General features: G+C 40.9%; 1 protein-coding gene and 1 long non-coding RNA gene across 4 annotated transcripts in view; one reads left to right on the top strand and one right to left on the bottom strand.

Annotated features, from left to right (window-relative positions):
• The window catches only part of ppp2r3a (protein phosphatase 2 regulatory subunit B''alpha), a 292844-nt gene that overhangs the window by 222856 nt on the left and 46750 nt on the right, over window positions 1-23238 (top strand). Inside the window, exon 1 of one of the 3 annotated variants that reach the window (XM_033031388.1) lies at window positions 224-706. The exons of the other annotated variants lie outside the window; for them this stretch is intronic. Coding sequence (XP_032887279.1) covers window positions 575-706 — 132 coding nt within the window. The 5' untranslated portion in view covers window positions 224-574. Of the gene's footprint in view, window positions 1-223; window positions 707-23238 lie in introns of those variants that run through there. 3 annotated transcript variants of the gene reach the window in all.
• LOC116979689 lies at window positions 5660-23235 on the bottom strand. Its single transcript, XR_004413763.1, has 5 exons — window positions 22963-23235; window positions 17814-17963; window positions 14938-15012; window positions 11088-11143; window positions 5660-6448 (listed from the first exon to the last, which is right to left on the bottom strand). It is a non-coding gene; the product is annotated as an uncharacterized LOC116979689 (long non-coding RNA).

Genomic DNA, 23238 nt, shown 5'->3' with positions numbered 1-23238 from the left:
AAGCTGTGATTGTTTTTTGTGTGGAGCTGCTTTCTGTAAAAACCCATGTGATTTATTGAAGTGCATGCCTCGCAGTTTAATTTAAGAGGCTATTAGTGTAAACAGTGTCATAGCAGGCGAGATTATTTTCAGGTCTATAGCAAGTGCTAACTTTAGCTCTTCTGCTAAAGGGTTCTTCCTTTCCCACCATGCACTCATATCCACAGTCCTGGACAGATTAATTGTGGTGAAGCCCTCTGAAAGGCAGGATTTCATTGCAGGTCATGTTTCTGCGTACAACACAGCGATCAAGCTCCAAAAAACGTGGTCTGGAGTGCTAGATGGTTTGAATGTCAGGACTGGACTCTGACCTCGGTGATGAGATACAATGCATGGACGTTATCAGTTTGTGGAAATAAAGGCAGGAGAGCGGTCTTTCAAGAAGGCAAATCTCACTTTTGTCTGTAAACAGGAACCCTGAGTGCTTTTCAGTCTACATTTACTGCGTTTCAAAAGGACACAGGCACACACACACACAGACACACACACCCATACACACACACACCCACACACACCAGGAGCATTGCCAAGCAATATGATGATCAAGGAAACGTCTCTGCGAAGGGACCCTGACCTACGAGGGGAGTTTGCTTTCCTCGTCCGAGGCTGTGATTTTGTTTTGCCATCACGATTCAAGAAGAGGTTGAAATCTTTCCAGCAAGCACAGGTTTGAAACAATTCTCAATGCCTTGACTTTCGGTTCTATTCCGGTTCTGTGGTGCCGTCTCTGCTAGTTTTTGTCAGTGTATGAATGCCTTTAAATACTGCTATTCGTATTTGAACCAACAAGTTTATAAATAGACCTGCAGGATCTGGTTGAAAACGCCAAGACAGATTCATCCTTTTGAAAAGAGGCTGAGAAGAGAAAGAGAGTGGGAAATTGTGCATTTTGAGTGTTACCTTTATAAAGTAGTTTGCAGTTATTTTTCCAGTTTTAACCTTAACCATATATAGACATCATTTAGGTTGTGCGTAGAGGGAGGGGGTTGGGCTCTGTGTTTTCCTTCCAAGGGGTATGCTGCCTTTTCCATGCAGATTTGCTTGAAATAATACCATTCGGAATGCTCAAAGTTTTGTTTATGTTCCTTTATTCACAGTTGATGCATTTAAAGACCTTATTCTTAGTGGAGCCAGAATTAGGCAAAATAAAATCAATCACAAAGAAATAAACTAATTTTCTTTATGGAAAGTGTAATTCAAAGAAAACCTAGAGAAATAGTTACTTGCATGAGAACATTTCCTGTGAAATATTTACCCTTCTTGCAAACTATTCTTTCTAACAGACGAGGAACAGCAGTTTGTTAGTTCCAGCTGTCTGTGCATCATCCACCATTCTACATTTGTTTATTATATTATTAAATATTAATAGGATCTCAGTCCTCTAATTTGCTGCCTTTTGTATTGCTCGATCATAATGTGCGAAAGTAGACCGTTCAGTCTATTACGCCTGCGTCATCTCATTGAATGAGCTAAGTAGTTTCATTTTCCCACTGTTTGCTCAAATTTTTTTTTGAGTATATAGGCAATCCCCTTAGAAAGTTGCTGCTGAATCTACTTTCACCACACTTTCAGACAGTGCATTTCAGATCAGAACAATGCATTGCATAAAAATATTCTCCTCACCATCTCTCTTACTGTATTGCCGATTATCATTGAGGTGTGTTCTCTGGGCCTGTCAGTGAAGTTCATTTACCAGCCAGTCCAAGTTAATGCAAAACTCCACATTTGTAAGCTTAAGTAGGAAGCTGAAAGTGTTACCACAATGCAGCCTCTTATCGGATCAATAAGACTTTGCTCTGCACAGGCAAACCAATACATGTTATTTTTCTTTTACAATGGGCAGTACAGTGATGCAGCTGGTAGAACTGTTGTCTCACAGCAGCAGAGACCTGGTTCAATCCTGACCTCGGACGCTGTGTTTGTAGAGTTTGTATGTTCTCCCCTGTGACGTGTGGGTTTCCTCCAGGTGCTCCAAATTCCTTGCACGTCCCAAAATCATGTGGGTTTGTAAGTTCATTGGCCTCTGTAAATTGCCCCTCAGGTGGAGAGAGTGGGTGAGAAATTGGGATAACATAGAACGAGTGTGAAAGAGTGATCAAAGGTCGGCCTGGACTCAATGGGCCAAAGGGTCTGTTTCTATGCTGTAACTCAAAACTAAATGGAAGTACCAGCCTGCAGAAGAACTCTGCACTCCCAAATTGAGCAAGAATTGTGCTTTAACTTATGGAACAGATGACATTTGGAATATGCAAATCACAGAAAAATCATTAAAAAAATAGCCAAATCCATTCTAATTGTCAGAATTTTACCAGGTTTATATGTGAAAATGTTGCAAGTTTGTTACAGATTTGGGGATTCAAACACTTCGATTTTTCATGAAGTTGTTTCCCCATAAAGTGGAAACTTGTTCGTACCAGAAGAGGCAGCAGAACCATTTAATTAGTAACAGCGTAATACTGGATAATGTGAGCCTTGATTGGTATACAATGTACAAAAAATTGAACTTGGTTATGACTCTACCTCATTATAGACTGTAGCCTAAAGGGAACCTCCAGCTTATTAATCTTGTATGGATGGCACACGATGTGGAAAATGTGACTAAATAAATACAAAATATCCTAACTCTTTATAGATTTAGAAACCATAGATCCATTCTCTATTTCAAATGTGGCAGACTTAACCCAACGCAGACTACACACAATATGCAGTATGCAATACTCATGGGAAGGACTACATAGTGTTGCCCATGTAATTTTTTTAATAACCAGAGGAAATATTTGAGGCAGGACATGTGGACATGTGCATGGATAGGAACGGCTTTGAGGCTTGTAACAGGCAAATGAGATTGAAATATAATGACATCTTGGTTGGCATGGACAAGTTGGTCGAAGGGTCTGTTTCTGAGCTGTATTTCTCAACGACTCTACTCGATAACTGATTGGGCTCTAATTGTCGTCTGATCAAGACTGCACCTTGCGTGTACGAAGGTCTGAATGAAATTTCTAATGGAGGAAATTGGAACGGGCTTTGGTGAATGTAAAACATGTGGTGAACTGAATACAACATGAACTTTTGACTAGGCGCTGTGTTCATGGAAATGAAGGCACTATTAGAGCTCTTAAAGATAGCGGAGTCAAGGGATATGGGGAGAAGGCAGGAACGGGGTTCTGATTGTGGATGATCAGCCATGATCACATTGAATGGCGGTGCTGGCTCGAAGGTGCCAAATGGCCTGCTCCTGCACCTATTGTCTATTTCAATTAACCCAGATTTCAATTCAACTGGATTCTGATACAGATGAGAAGTGACTTATCCAACAATAAATGAACCTTTATCTTTCATCATCTGGCAATTCATGTGTAGCAAATGTGGAACATCAGGCTGTTGCTGCTCCAAAAAACATTTCAAATCTCCACTCATTTTTTATTCATCAGCCAAGTTCCAAATATTATAACAGGAGTTAAACATTACTGTTTAAAGAACTCAATTACTCAAAGCTCTACCAGAAACAAACAATGAAATGTAATAATGACACCCATTCATTCTCAATGTGGAATAATTCTCAACCAATTCAAACTTCGATGTAATTGACATTAATTGTTAAATCATCCTTTCATTGTTTTGAGTTTGGTTTGATTAAAGCTTACTTTATTTTGGACTGCCCTGGATCAGAAATATTCAATTTTGCTCACAGCTCACAAACATCTTCATAGGAAAGATATTATCAAGCTTGAAAGGGTTCAGAAAAGATTTACGAGGATGTTGCCAGGACTAGAGGGTGCGAGCTATAGGGAGAGGTTGAGTAGGCTGGGTCTCTATACCTTGGTGCGCAGGAAGATGAGGGGTGATCTTATAGAGGTGTACAAAATCATGAGAGGAATAGATCGTGTAGATGCACAGAGTCTCTTGCCCAGAGTAGGAGAACTGAAGGACATAGGTTCAAGGTGAAGAGAAAAATATTTAATCGGAATCCGAAGGGTAATATTTTCACACACAGGGTGGTGGATGTATGGAACAAGCTGCCAGAGGAGGTAGTTGAGGCTGGGATTATCCCATAATTTAAGAAACAGTTAGACAGGTACATGGATAGGACAGGTTTGAAGGGATATGGACCAAGCGCAGGCAGGTGGGACTAGTGTAGCTGGAACATGTTAGCCGGTGTGGGCAAATTGGGCCAAAATGCCTGTTTCCATACTGTATCACTCTATGATACTACAATAATAACATTATTTGCAATGTTTATTTAGTGTCAGTTCACCAGCATTTTGCGGAGTATGTAGGGATGAGGGATTTCAGTTATAATGATGGGGTAGATTGGAGCAGAGATGGTTGGAAGAGATAGACACAAAAGGTTGGAGTAACTCAGCGGGTCAGACAGCATCTCTGGAGAAAAGTAATAGGTGACGTTTCAGGCCGAGAATCTTGATGGGTTTAGATAATGTAAATATAAAGAAGCAGATCTCTGGTCAGTTGTGACCCCAGGAAGTTGACGGACAAAGTTCTTCATCTGTAATTGGAGATCGACCGTGAGAAACATTCATGGTTCTTTAAAGGTGAAATAGAGTTTGTCTGTCACGTGCCTTAATGGTGAATGTAATTGCTAATATCCAAGCAGTTTGTATTGTTGTGACAGTTTTATGGTTGCATAAAGCAGCACCATATTTTGACCAAACTTAGATCTGAATTTCTCCATAGATCTTGCTTCAAAACAGCAAACAGAATTCCTAACTTGGATTAGGAAGAAAATATTTAATGAATCATCTGAACTACTTGATTCTGTTTCTGGCAGTTGTGGTATTCACAAAGGGAAATTCATATTTCATTGTCCATAACATTACTTGAAATATAAATCAATTGCAATTTATTCATTAATTAGCAACAACAGTATAAAATAATGTAGGATGTTTGAAATTTGAAGTTTGAAATAACTCAGATGCAATTCTTTAATTATTGCAATATGTGGTCCTCAGTGATAAAACATTTCAAACGGTGCAGCTTTACCCAGTGAGTTTTATGACATCCAGTTGTTGCAAATCACAGCAAAGGTCATCTGTAGTTAATGAGTCTAGATGTGGACAACATTCAGGCATGTGCTGTTAAGGACCAAATAATATTCACACCATAGAAGTGTCAGACAATATCCATCTCCAACGTAAGGGTATCTAATTGCCTGTTCTATACGGGCATAATTTAAGTAATTAGTTTGACACTCATTGTCTCCGACCCACCCACTTATCATGAATGTTCGTTGGTAATACAGTGACCAAGGCATGACAACAGGTTCTTGTACTCACACACATACATGTACACACACACGCACAGATTATTTTGTTTACTTAGTTGAGAGATACAGCATGGATACAGGCCTTTCAGCGAGTCTATGCCGACCATCGATCACCCATACACTAGCTCTATATTACACATTAGGAACAATTTATAATTTTTACAAAAGCCTAATTAGCCCACAAACCTGTATGTCTTTGGAGTGTGGGAGGAAACCGGAGCTATCGGGGAAAACCCAAGCAGGTCACGGGGAAAACGTACAAACTCCATCCAGACACTGGCCGTAGTCAGGATCGAACCTGTGTCTCTGGCGCTATGAGGCAGCAACTCTACCACTGTGTGGGGAAAACACACAGTTCCTGCACTCTCTGTGTCTCTAAAACACACACTCAGACGAGCACTCTCTCATGTTGAAAAACACTGTTCCTTCATTCTCTATCTCTCTAAAAAAAAAACATACACATACACACACATCACTTAGTCGAGTGAACAGGTTAAAACCCCCAGAAAGCACTTAATGTATTCTCACCCTTCAAACTGAATTGATCTTATATACGGACATAATATATCCAAGAAGCGTGTATACATCTTATTTTCCCCCAACTGATGTATAAGATGAATTTATCTCAAATTGGAGCGAGGATAGACTAATTAACCTGAGCACCGCACGTGAGCGTTACACGTGACATCACAGAACAGTTTGGAGACAGGTCAAGTTCCCATTTGACTCATTTTCCCATCAGCTTTTCCCTTATTCCAGTCAAAAAACAGTAAAGTATTTTTTAAACAGGTGAGAGATAAACTATTATTGATGTTCCAAACAACCTCAGTGCTCTTATATACCAATCACAGGAAGCTAATATGCAAGTGGAGTGAGCAGATGGATGGCAAATAATATGTGTGCCTTTATTATGAGAAGATTTTTAGTGCAGAAGAAAAATGTCTTACTGCAATTATGTGGGGCCTTGATGATTCCGTACCTAGAATACTGTCCACACAGTTTTGATCTCTTCCCTGAAAAATAATATACTCGCCGTTGAGGGAATGCACCGAAGATTCCCGATGTTGGTTCCAGGGATGATAGATTTTCCACATGAAGAGAGGTTGAGTAGACACGGCCTGAATTCTATGGAGTTTAGAAAAATGAGAGGAAATCTAATTGAAAGTTACACTAACACTTAACTTAACTCTAACAGAGAACACAATATAATTCGGGGTGCAAGATAATGCGCAATATTCTTTTAAAATATTTTTAATACCAGTTTATTATTTTCTTTACTGATCTGGTGTATATATGAGTCAATGGCTGTTGTGTTTTGTTCTTTTTAAATCTTTTATTCTGTGTCTTCTATGTACACACCGAAGGAGATGCAATGGAATTTCGTTGTACAGTTGTTGTGCAATGACAATAAACGTATTTCATTTCATTTCAAAGTTCATACTGGACTCGACAGGATGAACATCAGGGGAAAGTTGCTCCCCTTGCAGTCAAGACTAGACCCAGGTTCACAATATCAGAATAAAAGTTCAGCCATTAAAAACTGAGTGGAGAAAATGTTCTTCACACAAAGGGTGATGAATCTTGGTTCATTAACTAGTAATCTAATCTTCACTCCAGGTAAATTCTCCAAATATCATCAGGTCCTATTGTTAAATAATTTCTGGGGGAAATGTTGAGAGCTGACTTCCATTATTTGGTTCTCAGTCTTTCCTTATTCAGCCAGGGAGCGGGTGAGCAGTTGGAGCCATAGAGTCTTACAGCTTGGAAACAGGCCCTTTGGCCCAACTTGCCCACACCGACCAACATGCCCATCTACACTAGTCCCACTTACCTGCATTTGGCCCATATCCCTCTAAACCTACCCTATCCATGTACCTGTCTAAATGTTTCTTAAAAATTGCGATTTTTCAAGGAATTTTGGAACTGCACTCATCCTCAAAAATTGAGAGAATTCAGATAATTGTAGATCTTGTAGAAGGCAGAAAACATTAGACTTAAGTTTAGACTTTACAGATACAGCACAGAAACAGGCCCTTTGGCCCACCGAGTCCGCGCTGAGCAGGGATCACCCCGTACACTAGCAGTATCCAACACATTGGGGGCAATTTACAATTATCTTACCGAAGCCAATTAACCAGCAAACCTGTACGTCTTTGGAGTGTAGGAGGAAACTGGAGCACTCAGAGAAAAACCATGCAGTCACAGGAAGAACATACAAACTCCCGACAGCACCTGTTGTCAGGATCGTACCTGGTCTCTGGCGCTGCAAGGCTACAACTCTACCGTTGCACCACAGTACAATACAATACAATACAATACAATACAGTTTATTTGTATACGCCCCTGCTGCACCACTGTGCTGCCCCTGGGCAAAGGATTGGAGTTGTCAGGAGATGACTCACACACATAAGGATACTCAGCGTCCGATCTACCTTTGTAGAGTCTACATGGTCCAGTTAAGATTGATGAGTGACGGTGGAGTGGTGGTGTCGTGGAATTCAGATTTGAGATTGAAGGTTTCAAGGTCAGTTTATTGTCACATGTACCAATTAAGGTACAGTGAAATTCAAATTACCATACAGCCATACTAAACAAAAAGCACCAAGACACACAACGACATAAAAGTCAACATAAACATTCACCACAGCGGATTCCCCATGTTCCTCACTGTGATGGAAGGCAATAAAGTCTAATCTTCTTGCCCTTTTATTCTCCCGCGGTCGGGGCAGTTGAACCATCCACAGTCGGGGCGATCGAAGCTCCCGCAGTCGGCAGTCAAAGCCCCCGTGTCAGGGCAATCGAAGCTCTTGCGGCTTGGAGTTCCCGAAGTCGGTCTCTGACCAGAGACTGCGAGCTCGGTGATGTTAAGTCCACAGGCTCCCCCGGTGGAGCTCAGAGGTCGATCCCTGGCAAAGGGATCGCGTGCTCCACGATGGTAAGTCCCCAGGCTGTCGCGGTGGAGCTCTCGAAGCCGGTCTCCAGGAAAGGCTGCCAGCTCCTCGATGTTAGGCCACAGTGCGGAAGGAGATACGATCCAGAAATAAATTGCATCTCCGTCGAGGTAAGATATTAGAAAAGGTTTCCCCCAACTCCTTCCCCCCCACCCCCTACATAAAACAAGCTAAATAACACTAAAAACATGCATTCAACACATACAATTATACAACAAAGAAGGAAGGGACAGGCAGACTGTTGGCGAGGCAGCCATTGCTGGCGCCACCCGGTGGAGATTGTTTGGGAGGATTTGGGAGCTCAGTGATGCTACTGGGGAGGGGTGGAGAGAGGAGGGTGTTGAAGATAACAGGGGAACTAGACAAGTAAATTACTCAATAGGCACTCAAAGTTTAGTTCCCGGTGGCAAAAAAAACCTGCCCTTTAAGAGTGATGAAGCGCAGTGGCACAGCGGTAGAGTTGCCACCTTACACCACCAGAGACCCGGGTTCGATTCTGACTATGGGTGCTGGCAGTATGGAGTTTGTACATTCTCACCGTGACCACGTGGGTTTTCTCCAGGTGCTCCAATTTCCTCCCACATTCCAAAGATGTATAGGTTTGTAGGTTAATTGGCTTCTGTAAAATTGTAAATTGTCTCGAGGATAGTGCTAGTGTGGGCCAAAGGACCTGTTTCCACGCTGTATCTCCAAACTAAACTAAAAGCAGCTCCATGTTGCAGCAAAGGCGTAACTCTGCATGGCTGACCCACAAGTGGCATGAATCGTACATCGTCCATGAAAATCACAAAAGTGATATCTAGATACACAATATTCATCGTCATATACATCGCCACCGAGTGCCTTGCCAATAATTTGTCTGTCCCTTCCTTCTTTGCTGTTTGTTTGTATGTGTTAAATGTATGTTTTTAATGTTCTTTAGCTTGTTTTATGTGGGGGTGTGGGTTGGGGGAATCCTTTTCTAATCTCTTACCTCAACGGAGATTTTTTTCCATATCGTATCTCCGTCCGCACTGCAGCCTAACATCGAGGAGTTGGAGGCCTTTGCTGGAGGCCAACTTCGAGAGCTCTACCGCGGGACCTTGCGGACTTAACATCTGGGATTTGTACATCTCAACTCTGCAACACTGCATCAAGAATCCAGGAGGGAAATTGTTCACTCCCATCCATGCAGAACGTCCGCGATTTTAATTACATTTTATTTTCGTAGAATTTGAATCACAAATAAGGCAAGAATGTGACACTTTGTGATCCAATTTCCTCCATGGAAACTCTCCAGTTCCAATAAGCTGTCGGGAAAGCTAAAAGCAGCATTTGCTGCTCTTGCACTAACCACAGAGACACCAGTGCTTAGTAAGAGTAAGTTAACCCTGAATGGACCTCTTCCAAAATCTCATACAGTTATTGTGCTCCTCAGTACTATTCCCTAGTATCTTTGCTAAAACCATTTAACAAAAGGATAAAATACTGTGTTTGCTTTCTGCCTTCTTGATTGTCAGGGTACGAGTGTGAATCCTATATGCTCTTTGTATTTCTTCATTAATGATGTGCAGAGAATGAAGAAAGTGAAGATAGACACAAAGTGCTGGAGTGACTGAACGGGTTAGGCAGCATCTGTGGAAGAAAAGGATAGGTGACCCTCCGTCAGGTTGAAAGTAGGAGACGGGGGGGGGGGGGGGGGGGGGGGGGGGGGGGGGGAGGGATGGAGGGATGATGAGCTGGAGGCGAGGAAAGTTCAGTTTAGTTTATTGTCACATGTACCGAGTACAGTGAAAAGCTTTTTGGTGCATGATAACCAGTCAGCAGAAAGACAATACATGATTACAATCAATCCATTTACAGTGTATAGATACATGATAAGGGAATAACATTTAGTGCACGGTGAAGCCAGCAAAGGATAGTCCAAGGGACATCAAAGAGGTAGATAGTAGTTCAGCACTTGACTGATTCAGTTGCCTGATAACAGTTGGGAAGAAACTGTCCCTGAATCTTGGGCAGATCCCCGAAGACCTGGACCAATCAGGGCCAGCAACAAATGACCTCAGGCAGGGAGGTGTCCTATTGTTGGCTAGACAAGGTGTGATCTCAGGAGGGAAACAGTGTGGTGAATCGTGCAACTCGAGTGGAGGAAAGGTGCGGAGTGGGGGTGGGGCGGGGGAGTGTTAGTTGAATTTACTTACATTTAAAGTTAGAAAAATAGAGAGAAGATGCACAACTTAAAATTAACCAAGTAACATATTTGTGGATGCTATTGTGCTCCAAATTTACTTTGTTGGCTGTAAAGAAGGACTGATGCATTAGCGTTGTAACAGACACAATCTTCAGTTATTGTTATTCTCAGAGATGTAACAACAACATGGAAATAGGCCATTTGGTCAATCAGGTCCATATCTCTCCATGCATAAGCAATCCAGCTAGGCCCAGTATCGTCACCCTCTTCACATTCTTATTATTTTCATAATCGTATTGTGATATTATCATCGTGTTATTTTCATTTAGACATGCATCCAGATCTTTTTTTACAGCTACAATTGAATCTCTAACATTGTATACTTCTCTTTGAAGTAGATTACTTCCTCATTTCATTACATTAAATCTCCAGCATAATGTCACCTGCAAATCTGTAAATTGTGTTTTCTATATCCGTTCAAATTTTGGTTACATATTACTATAGTAACCACTGTACACTTTTCTTTAGTCTGAAAAACATGTTTCAATTACTATTGTCAGATCCCTATTATTTCATCAATGTTTACACTCATTTAATCCATAGCTTATGATATTGATGGCATACCTATTATTTGGCATCTTACCAAGTACCTTCTGAAAGTCCATGTAAACCTCTTCAACAGCAAATTGCTCTTCAATCCTAAAAAAACCATTATCGACAGATAGGCGTAATTTACATAATTTACTGAATATTAAAACAATATTAAAAATATTTTTTCATATTTTAAACAATATTTGACAATACTGTACTTATCTAATCAATCCATATTTATCACAATTGACTTGTCAGTTCTGTCCATGAATATTGTTTCTTGTACACTGCTCCCACTGAGGCTAAACTAACTGACCTACAGTTACCATTTATCCTTTTTTTTTCTGAATAAGATATAACATTTGCTGTGCTCTAATCCTTGGACATCCCCGTTGAACCTGTAGATGTTGGAAGATTTTTGAGGATGTAACTAGGAAAAAGGACAAGGGAGAGCCAGTGGATGTATTGTACCTGAACTTTCAGAAAGCATTTGATAAGGTCCCACATAGGAAATTAGTGAGCAAAATTAGAGCACATGGTATTGGGGTAAGGTGCTGACATGGATAGAAAATTGGTTGGCAGACAAGAAACAAAGAGTATCGATTAACGGGTCCCTTCCAGAATGGCAGGCAGTGACTAGTGGGGCTCTGCAAGGCTCGGTGCTGGGCCGTAGCTATTTACAATATATATTAATGATCATGATGAAGGGATTAAAAGTAACATTAGCAAATTTGTAGATGGCACAAAGCTGGATGGCAGTCTGAACTGTGAAGAGGATGCTATGAGGATGCAGGGTGACTGGGACAGGTTGGGTGAGTGGGCAGATGCATGGCAGATGCAGTTTAATGTGGATAAATGTGAGGTTATCCACTTTGGTGGCAAAAACAGGAAGGCAGATTATTATCCAAATTGTGTTGTTTGGAAAAGGGGAAGTACAAGGGGATCTGGGGGGCCCTTGTTCATCAGTCACTGAAAGTAAGCATGCAGGTACAGCAGGCAGCGAATAAATTTAATAGCATGTTGGCCTTCATAACAAGAGGAGTTGAGTGTAGGAGCAAAGAGGTCCTTCTGCAGTTGTACAGGGCCCTAGTGAGACCACACCTTGAATAGTGTGTGCAGTTTTGGTCTCCAAATTTAAGGAAGGGCATTATTGTTATTGAGGGAGTGCAGCGTAGTTTCACCAGGTTGATTCCCAGGATGGCAGGACTGTCATATGTTGATAGAATGGAGCGGCTGGGCTTGTATACTCTGGAATTGAGAAGGACGAGAGGGGATCTTATTGAAACATATAAGATTATTAAGGGGTTGGACACGCTAGAGGCAGGAAACATGTTCCTGATGTTGGGGGAGTCCAGAACCAGGGGCCACAGTTTAAGAATAAGGGGTAAGCCATTTAGAACGGAGATGAGGAAAAACTTTTTCACACCGAGAGTTGTGAGTCTGTGGAATTCTCTGCCTCAGAAGGCAGTGGAGGCTGGTTCTCTGGATGTTTGCAAGAGAGAGTTAGATAGAGCACTTAAAGATAATGGAGTCAGGGGATATGGGGAGAAGGCAGCAATGGGGTACTGATTGTGGATGATCAGCCATGATCACATTGAATGGCAGTGCTGGCTCGAATGGCGGACTCCTGCACCTATTGTCTATTGTCTATTATGGACAGATCTTGTTTAATTTCCTCCCTTACTTCCCGAGCAACCCAGGATATGTCTATTTGAACAGGTAACCATCTATCACTTTCTCTGTAGTCAGTTTTTGCCCCATCCAGAATCTCAGTTGCACCTTCGTTTACTGAGACTCAATTAACACCTCAGTCATGCATTCTACCTACATTAATCAATTCTCCTCTTATAAACCTCACCTGTTCACATGCCTACCGAATATTCTTGCAATGTCCTTTTATACTTGCTGCCAGTCTTCTGGATGCTCTCTCCTTGTCTCCTTTGTTTTTTTAATTTTCCTTCTAGATTTCATATAATCAACCTGGTTATCACATGGATGGGCTATTTTACCCTCTGCCTTTTCCATTTTCCAGGGAGCTCTGGCTTTAGTTTTCCTAGCCTTTCTCCTCATCAAAAAGTATCCACAATGCAGCTGAAACATTTCCACTTTGAAGGCATCCCATTGCAGTCTTACCTGCCAAGCAATGATTCTAAATTACCCGGGCCAGATCTATTCTTGGTTGTGTTGAAATTGGTACCTCCTCAATTGACTACATTTTTAATCTTGGAATCATCTATATCCTTTTCAATATTTATTCTGGATGTGATGGTATTATGCTCATTGTTCCTGGGATGTTACCCCACTGATAATTGGCCTGCTCGTCTTCCAGAGCCCCATCCAAAATGTCACCTTCTTTGTTGGGCTAGAAACACACTGACCAAAAAAACTCTCTTCAATATACATCAGGAACCCTTCCCCTTCTTACCACTTTTGTCTTGCTATCCCGGTCTTTGCCCAGTCTCTTATGTTTCTCTGCAAGTTTGCTCTTCCATAAATTAGAAGTCTACTGAAAGATCGCAGAAGTATATTGAACCTTTGTTCTGTCCTTGAGCATTTCAAGATATCATCTCTCTCCAGCAGAGTAGTATTCTCCTTAATCAATGCTATCCCTCTGCCGTTCCTTCGTGAATACCTCATGTTAAAAATATTTAGAACTCATTGCTGCCTTTTGTTTTGAGCTAAACCTCTGCTACTGAAATAATATAATCCCTCCTGTTCAACTGCCCTGCAGGTCATTAGCATTGTGCTAATTAATTTATTTGATTTTTTATTGTTATATATAACTATGTGTACTGGATCTGTTAAGCTGCTTGAAATGTGAATGTCATGTTTCCATTGTTGGTACATATGACAAATAAACATTCTCTTGACTCTCTTGATATAATTAGTGGAGTATGCACTCATCTGCTTAATCAATTCCTGTAAGTTCCTGTACTGACAAGAATGTACTGTAAGCCTATCCTAGACCTTCGTGTACTTGCACCTACTTTGGTTAAGTCTAAAAAAACGTATGACTTCTTCTGGTGACATTCATCTGTCTCACTCCCTTTATACCTTTGTTCATTTTTTAACACCCATACATTAGCCACAATTATTTAAATTTATCACTACAGCACTGTCCAGCTTTCCAGAGGATGTCATTGGTGTGAAGACAGGACATCGTCTTCACAAGAACCAGGGTGTCCACTTCTACCATTGCTATCATGGGCCAATGCATCTGCTACAGATAGATTGGTGATGTTGAGTTCAAGTAGGTTTACCACCTGTGTTGCTCACTCCCTACTTCAGATCTAGTTGGGCACCTTTACCCTTTGAGCCTTGGCTAACTCAACAAATACTAGCATCACCAAGGCACTTTTGGTGACAGACATCGAAGCCCTCGGCAAAGCATTTTCTGTGCCCTTGTTCCTCTCTCAGTGTTTCTTCCAAGTTTGTTCAACTTCAACATGCAGGAGCACTGATTCATCAGCTGAGAATTGTGGTGCATATATTTTTTTTTAAATAATAAAAAAATGTATTCACATTTAACAAAATGAATAGTTATGCATTTCATCAATGTCTATTGTCTATTGATAATTATGCTATTTACTTAGATGTTGAAACAATTCCACAATCTTGATATTGCACAATCATTTCTTGCCCACTCTTGTACAACTAAAAGTTATTGAATCGATCCTAAACAATGAGAATTCATATTAGACAGCATAAGAAACAAACCGGAATCTAGGCCCCATTCTCAACTAAAATCATCATCATTTTCTTGCAATAGATCACATTAGAGATTCATATGGTAATTTGCAAAAGAAAAGATTCAATTGTTATAACACTTTAAAGTTTAGAATATATTATGGCATCTGCATATCAAGTTACAAAGATTTCATCTTTAACAAAGAATGTTATACCTTTTTACACGTTTGATGCGTATTGACTCCGTTCCCCACAGATCACAGAAAACTAAAGCAATCAGAATTGTGCTTCTGAAAGATATTTTAAAAGGAAATATGATAAATAGTTTGTTAAATGGAAAGACTTGCACTTTTGTACTATTTTACAACCTGTGAAGCAAGCCTGAATTGTAGTCACTGCAATAACATAGGAAATGCAGCACCTAGCTACCTTCCTCAAATGACAACGGGGCAACAATGAGATGATCTATTTTAGTAAGGCCCGGCTAAGGATAAATATTGGTCAGGATACAGGGGAGAAATTGTTTAGTTTACTTTTAGGATGTAGTGTGGAATGTTTTGCATTCAACTGCACAGCTTTGATTTAACATCTTATCTGAAAGCACCTATGACAGTGCTGCATTCCTCAGTGCCGCATCCAAATATCTACTTAGATTGCTGTGTTTAGTTTAGAGATACAGCATGGAAACAGCTGTATTCGGTTCACTGAGTCCATGCCGACCATCGATCACTCGTTCACACTAGCTCTGTGTTATCCCACTTTCGCATCCATTCCCTACACACTAGGGGCAAGCTACAGAGGCCAATTAACCTACACACCTGTATGTCCTTGGGATGTGGGAGGAAATGGAGCGTTCAGAGGATAAAAATGTAGCCTTTTACAAACAGGTTTACTTTGTTCTGGGTGCCTGATGGTGTAGAAGTCCGATCCGTTAGGTCCTAAAACATTTTAAAGAAATAATATTCACCAGCAACGGAACAAACAGCTATTTACTTCAGCCCTGCCCTGCCCTACTTTATCTGTTTGTCAACATGGGAAAAATACTGTGTGTGCTACATCAGATACACAAAAGTTAGTGGTCAATTTATACTGGGAGTTCTCTCAAAACTTTAACAAAAGAGACATAAAAATCCTACTATTGCCAAGGAAAGGATGCTTATATGGGGCATAAATGGCAACATTGACTAGTTAGACAGAATGGCCTATATCTGTGTTGTGTGCTCAATTTAATTCTTCCGTGCTATTTCTGGATCTTGCACTGAAAGGACGAGCTAAAGCTCTCACGTGGAAATTGGCCCACTTTATGCCCAAGCTAAGTTGGAGAAATCTAAATCCCAACTAACCAAACAAGTCGCACAGTGCCTGGTTATTTGCAGCATTTGAACCTGAAATATCAGCGACTTGCAAAATGCAACATCACCACGGTATTTGCAAATAACGTCATTACATCTTTGTGGAATATGCTGAAGCTGGGAAGCAGTGTGTGGCAGGTGCTAGATTAAATATAGCTCAGTGGAAGCTAGCTGGTGGGCAGTGACTATATTTTAACCCCTGCTTGTGGCCAATGTGAAGCGGTAAAACCTCAGGACTTCCAAAACAGACACAAAGGCAACAAGCCCCATAGATGCATGAGAATGGTGGTTTCCATTTTATTCCATGAGGCCATTATATTGTGTGATTAAGGGACAATGGGTACACTCTGGCATTGAATCATAATCATGTTCCATATATCTCCCACTGGCTGACCTTTCAGAGTTGGGTTCCTGGTTTCTCACCAAAAATGATGGGAGGTTCATTTTCATACTGCATTGCAAATTATATTTAAATTTGTTGGGCTCCTGTGCAGCGAGTGAAGAAAAAGAGGGGGGGGGAAAAGAGCAATGGATGGGAAGTGGATAATTAGGTTTTTATAAGGAAGTGAAATTTTGTTTGCTAGTTTGAAGACTGTTTGCTGCTGGGAAATGCCAATAGGCAACACAAGAGAAACATGGAAAGACAGCCAGAGGCAGCCAGTTCAGAGTCAAATAATCCAGGGCTGAATACGTGGGTGGCAGAGGGTCTAGTGAGACTAAATTGACACATATGAACCTTGAGAGAAGTGCCAGGTGCACTATTGATATACAAAGTTTGGGACCACCAAAGTCATGGATCAAAAAGGCAGCTTAATATGGATGTTAGCTTTACTTGGAATAGGGTTAGAGAAATGTGTTGAAGTGCTTAATTGGGATGGTGACAGTGTGGTTTAATCCTGAATAATGGAAAATGAACTGGCGTTAGACTGGAATATACTCTGTTGAAGAAGGGATGAGATTGGCGTGGAAAGCCGGAAGACTACCAAGGCTAAATAAGTGGCGGGAAAGTTGCTGGAAATGTACTTGAGGCAGCTGGCGAAGGATGAAATAAAAAAATAATAGGAAGCTGTCACTATATCCTTGACTTTCAAGAAACCTTCATCCAATTTTGATTATTTATGTCTTTGAACCCCAGTCCATTAGGCATTATCTGTTCAGAATGCCCAACCAGGTTAGAATAGAAAGCTCTTCCCCAAACGAAGGTCCTTTCACATGTCAAATGCTCTCCGATCATTTTTACAGAGAAGCCTCATTGTGACATTGAAAGTTAGAGCAGAATCTAAAAAGTTAAACTCTAGTATGTATTTCAGTAAATAATATCCATCATGCATCGACTATGCAAGGTTGATTTATGAGCTTACTTTCCCAGACAGTGGGGCGGCAATTCTAATTTGCATGGCAGTGGTGAGGTCAGGCATGATGAAATGCAGACATGAATGTGAAGCTTAAAGAGTGCATCTAATATTCGTCATGATTCAACAGGCCAAGAGGAAACTCTGCCATGTAAGCTCATGAAATGCTGCCCATTGCTGCTGGGTACACTGTGACTTGAGGTCAAACCCTCTTCCTCATCTGTTCCCATGTCCTTGGCTGCCATAGAGTGCAATAAGTTTGTCCAATGCTAACTGAAGTGGATGGATCATCTGCTAATGGACTGCCCTTGGTTCTCCAAATCAATAAAAACTTCCCTTAATCCTTATTTATTTCACAAGCAAACCCAGAGAATAAAAGTACTATACCATCCGAAACAGCACTTTTCAGATTCTGAAGAAGGGTTCCGAACCGAAACGTCACCTATTTTTCTTTCTCCAGAGATGCTGCCTGACCCACTGAGTCACTCCAGCATTTTGTGTCTCTCTTTGGAATTAACCAGCATCGGAGGCTCCTTCCTACCCATAAGCAAAAGAAAGAACGTTTCATTATCAACTATAGCTATATGGTTTATTTTACTCCCTCCTGCCTTTCCATACCTCTCAACTTTGAAGAATCAATCCTGATTGAGAGACGGCCATGTGCAATTAATTAATCAGTCTCTATGAAATTGAGTTCTGGCATTAAAGCATTTAGTCAGTGTTATTTTTGTTCAGTTTGAGCTATCTCTTTTCCTTAGGATGCCTGCATATACTCAAACAGTGATGGAAAGAAAGAACATATTAATGGCATGACCCTTAACAGCATTGATGTACAGAGGGATCTTGGGATCCAAGTCCATCACTCCCTAAAAGGGGAAACACAAGTAGATAGAGTGGTAAAGGAAGCATATGTTGTGCTTGCGTTCATAGATCGGGGCATTGAGAATAAGAGTCATTAAGTCATAATGCAGCTGTATAGGACTTTGGTTAGGCCGCATTCGGAGTGCTGCATGCAGTTTTGGTGCCCCCATTACAGGAAGGATATAGAGGCTTTGAAAAGGATGCAGAGGAGGTTTACCAGAATGTTGCGTGGATTAGGGGGAAGTTGCTACAGGGCAAGGTTGGATAGACTTGAATTGTTTTCTGTGGAATGTCGCAGGCTGTGACTGAAGATAAAATCATGAGAGGTATGGATAGGTAGACAGTCAGAACCTTTTATCCCAGGATGGAAAAATCAAATACTAAATGGCATAGCTTTAAGGTAAGAGGGGCAAAGTTTAAAGGAGATGTATGCAACAAATTTTTTTACACAGAGGGTGGTGAGTGCCTGGAACATGCTGCTGGGGTTGGTGGTTGAGGCAGCTACAATAATGATATTCATGAGACTTTTGGATAGGTATATGGAAATGCAGGGAATTGAGGGATCGGGATTCTGTGATAAAAGATGGCTTTGGCATCATGTTCAGCACAGACAGTGTGAGGCAAGGAGCCTGTTCTTGTGCTGTACTATTCTATGTCCTATTTTCTCTGTTCTAAATGAGGTCAGTTAATAAAAAAAACTGACAATGCATGAAAATCCTTCTAACTAGGATAATGGCAAAGATTTTTTTTTTCATGTAAATTGTACACAAAATGTGTTATGAACAAAACTCTCTGTTTGGCTTTTCTTTCATTTGGCAATTGCCACTGTTTGCAAAGAGTGTAAGCTAATTTGGAGGATTAATGAATGTAAAGACTACTGTTATGCAATTATAGACATTTTAAATGCATCATATTTTGAACAACCACACATAGAAATATCTTTATTTTTAATTAATTAATACTAACCTTATATTGAGTTAGAATGAGATTCTCATATATTTTAGGAAATCTTTTTTAAATATAAAGAAGGAAATAATTTCCATTTGCAAATACAGTTCAAGATCCCTGTCTTTATGACCCCAGATTATCTTAAATCACTTTAAAACCAATGAAATATTTTGGAAATGTGATATTGTGGGAAATGGGAAAATCATTCTTATACACAGCAAGGTCCTCCAAACAATAGTGTGATATAATCCTTATGATAGAAATTATCTCAAAATAGTACTTATCTCTGATACCTCACCCAGACGTCCATATGGGACTGCATATGGGAACCCAACTGTTTCACCCAGAGAGTTGTGAAGCTGTTGAATTCTCTGCCACGGAAGGCAGTGGAGGCCAATTCACTGAATATTTTCAAGAGTTAGATTTAGCTATTAGGGCTAAAGGAATCAATGAATATTGGGGAAAAAGCAGGAGCGGGGCTCTGATTTTGGATGTTCAGCCATGATCATATTGAATGGCGGTGCTGGCTCGAAGGGCCGAATGGCCTACTCCTGCACCTATTTTCTATTACAACACACACATCAATAGAGGATTCAGAACAAAAGTGTGCGGTTGCAAACCTCTCTAGTGCAATTCAACCTTTCAATAGCAGGAGAGAAATAGTTGGAATGGAAGACGTGATGTACGCCAGTAGTCATTTGTTGGTACACCTTTGGATAAATATTAATGATTTGGACATAGGGTCAGGGTAACATTTTCAAATTTGTGGATGACACTAAGATTGGTAGTGTGGTTAGCAACGAGGACAGGAATAGACTGCATGATGGCATAGATGGGTTGGCTCAATGGGCAGATGTTGCAGATGATATTTAATACTGAGAAGTGTGAAGTGAAACATATTGCCAAAGAAAAAATGGTTATAAGTAAAACTCTGTTAAATTGTCAACAAAGGACTTTGGTGGTCCAGCTTTTCCAGATGCCAGCCTAGAAACTGTTCCTATTAACGCTCCAGCATACCTCTAACATTTTAAATTCAGTTTTTTTTAAAATATAGTATAATGCATTTTCAATTTAACTCACTAAATTTAAAGGGAGCATGGGCAACAGGCCCTCAAGAATTTAAAGGAAGAATGAGAAACAAAAGCAGGTGAGTTTCAAGGAAAGACAGGAAGCAGGGCCTTGGTGCGTCAGGGAACACAAGAAAGATAGTGTGTTCAAGGGAGCTTGAGGATCATCAACTGATGAATCAGATGCTGAACCATCAGGGCTAAATATAAGGTGAAACATTCTGTGATGATTCACTTTGAGGGCACACATCTTTGTTTAAATGGTTAATCATCCAATAGCATTGGTGTTCATAAAGACATGGAGGTCTGAAAATTGATCTGCATGTACATTAAGCTAGTAGGAAGTTAATTGTAATGATACGTTTATTGATAGAAAGTTTGAGTCAAGAGTAAATATATCTTACTAGATAAATAAAGGGCCCATGTGAGATTGCACCTGGAATATTGCATGTAGGACTTGTCCTACGACCTAAGAAAGGAGTACAACAAAGGTTCACCAGATTGATTTCTGGGATAGTGGAATAGACCCTTGAGGAGAGATTATGCAGACTGTGCTTTCTTTAATTTAGAAAAATGAAAGATGATCCAAAGATAAATTGTTCTAACAGCTGTTCCAGGTGTCGACTCCTGTATATTGGCGAGCCCAAGCTCGGCAATCGTTTGGCTGAACACCTCCGCTCAGTCCGCCAAAACTAACCTGATCTCCCGGTTGCTCAGCACTTTAACTCCCCCTCCCATTCTGACCTTTCTGTCCTGGGCCTCCTCCATTGTCAGAGTGAGGCCCAGTGCAAATTGGAGGAACTGCACCTCATATTTTGCTTGGGCAGCTTACACCCCAGCGGTATGAATATTGACTACTCTAACTTCAAGTAGCCCTTGTTTTCCCGCTCTCTCCATCCCTTCCCCAGTTATCCCACCAGTCTTACTGACTCCGACTATATTTTATCTCTGTACCTCCCACTCCCCTGACATCAGTCTGAAGAAGGGTCTTGACCCAAAACGTCACCCATTCCTTCTCTCTAGAGATGCTGCCTCTCCCGCTGAATTACTCCAGCATTTTGTATCTACCTTGTTCTAACAGCTCCTAGGTTGGATGTGGGGTGAGGATGTTTCCCTGACTAGAATATCTAGAACCAGTGGATAAGACCATAGGACATAGTAGTAGAATTATGCCATTCAGCCCATTGAGTCTTCTCCACCATTCAATGACGGCTGATTTATTTTCCTCTCAACCACATTGTCCCTGTAACCTTTGATGCCCTTCCTGAACAAGAACCTATCAAACTCCACCTTAGAAATACCCAATGTCTTAGAAACATAGAAAATAGGTGCAGGAGTAGGCCATTCGGCCCTGCACCACCATTCAATGTGATCATCCAACTCGGTATCTTGTACCTGCCTTCTCTCCATACCTCCTGGTGCCTTTAACCACAAGGGCCACATCTAACTCCCTCTTAAATATAGCCAATGAACTGGCCTCAACTACCTTCTGTGGCAGAGAATTCCAGAGATTCACCACTCACTGTGTGAAAAATGTTTTTCTCATCTCAGTCCTAAAAGATTTCCCCCTTATCCTTAAACTGTGACCTCTTGTTCTGGCCTTCCCCAACATCGGGAACAATGTTCCTGCATCTAGCCTGTCCAACCCCTTAAGGATAAGGAGAAGACAAGGACTTGGCCTCCACAGCTGTCTGTGGCAATGTTGCAAGGGTGTAGCCTGAAAATAAGGCTCAAAATTAGAAGAAATATCCTCAGTCAGATTAGAGGGATTACTTGGAAATACATACTTAAGAGAGCTGTGAAGCCTCAGCTACAGAGTATATTCAGGACAGGGACAGATAGTTTTGGGGGAATATTAATGGAATCATAAGTTGTAGGAGCAGAATTAGGCCATTTGGCCAATCAAGTCTACTCCACCATTCAATCATGGCTGATCTATCTTTCCCTTTCAACCACATGGTCCTGCCTTGTCCCTATACCCCTGACATCCTCGCTAATCAAGGGGGTGGGCTAAGGGCAGGAAGGTGGAGCTGAAGTAAAAGGTTGGCTGTGATCCTACTGAATGGTGGAGATTGCCCTGGTGTGTCAGGTGGATTGTAAGAACCAGTGGGAGTGGGAAAATGTGTAATTAGAGTCTGGAGTTCACTGCCTGTAAGAGTCATAGAGCTACACAAGGAATGGAAACAGGCACTTTGGCCCAAACTGGCTATGCCAACTAAGTTAGCATTATGGGCTAGTCCCATTTGCTTGTGTTTGGCCCATACCCCTCCTAACCATATATCTGCTCAAATATATTTTGAAAGTCGTGATTATATCCCTTCTATAGCTTCCTCTGCAGCTCATTCCAGATACGGGCAACCCTAGGGGAAACAGATTCAATCTGCATCTTCATAAATGGATTAGATGGTTTTTGCTATCTGGAATGACCTGGCCTCCTCCATTGCCATGACAATTCTATGTTGAATTTAAATACTAAGTATTTTAAATTTCCCATTTCAAATGCAAAATCACATATACTCAACGAATAGCCTGTGCATAACAGTTGAAGAGGTATATAGCCGCATATACTCAATGAATCGCCTGAGGATATAACAGTGAAGTATACCCGCGTATGCTCAAAGAATCGCCTGTGCATATAACAGTTGAAGAAGTATAGTCACCTTTCTGGATACCATCAAAAAGAGACGAGTTAAATTAAGCCGTCCAGGTTAAGGTTTGCCAAGCTGGTATTTTAAAAGGCTGGGAGAAAAAATGATGTTCCCATGTAGAGTATAATTGGAGCAACATAAAAATGTCTGACACTTTCTTTATAGTTGCAATTTTTCATCTGGTAAACGTTGAGACGTGTAATTCACATCTTCCCTGCAATTAACTGCTTCAAGGCCAGTCAGAGCTAATTTCAATTCAGGCATCTCTGTAGTACACTGGGGTCCTGA

Source organism: Amblyraja radiata, chromosome 13, assembly GCF_010909765.2.
Source record: "Amblyraja radiata isolate CabotCenter1 chromosome 13, sAmbRad1.1.pri, whole genome shotgun sequence".
Taxonomy (NCBI): domain Eukaryota; kingdom Metazoa; phylum Chordata; class Chondrichthyes; order Rajiformes; family Rajidae; genus Amblyraja; species Amblyraja radiata.
This window is presented reverse-complemented; position numbering and strand designations above follow the sequence as displayed.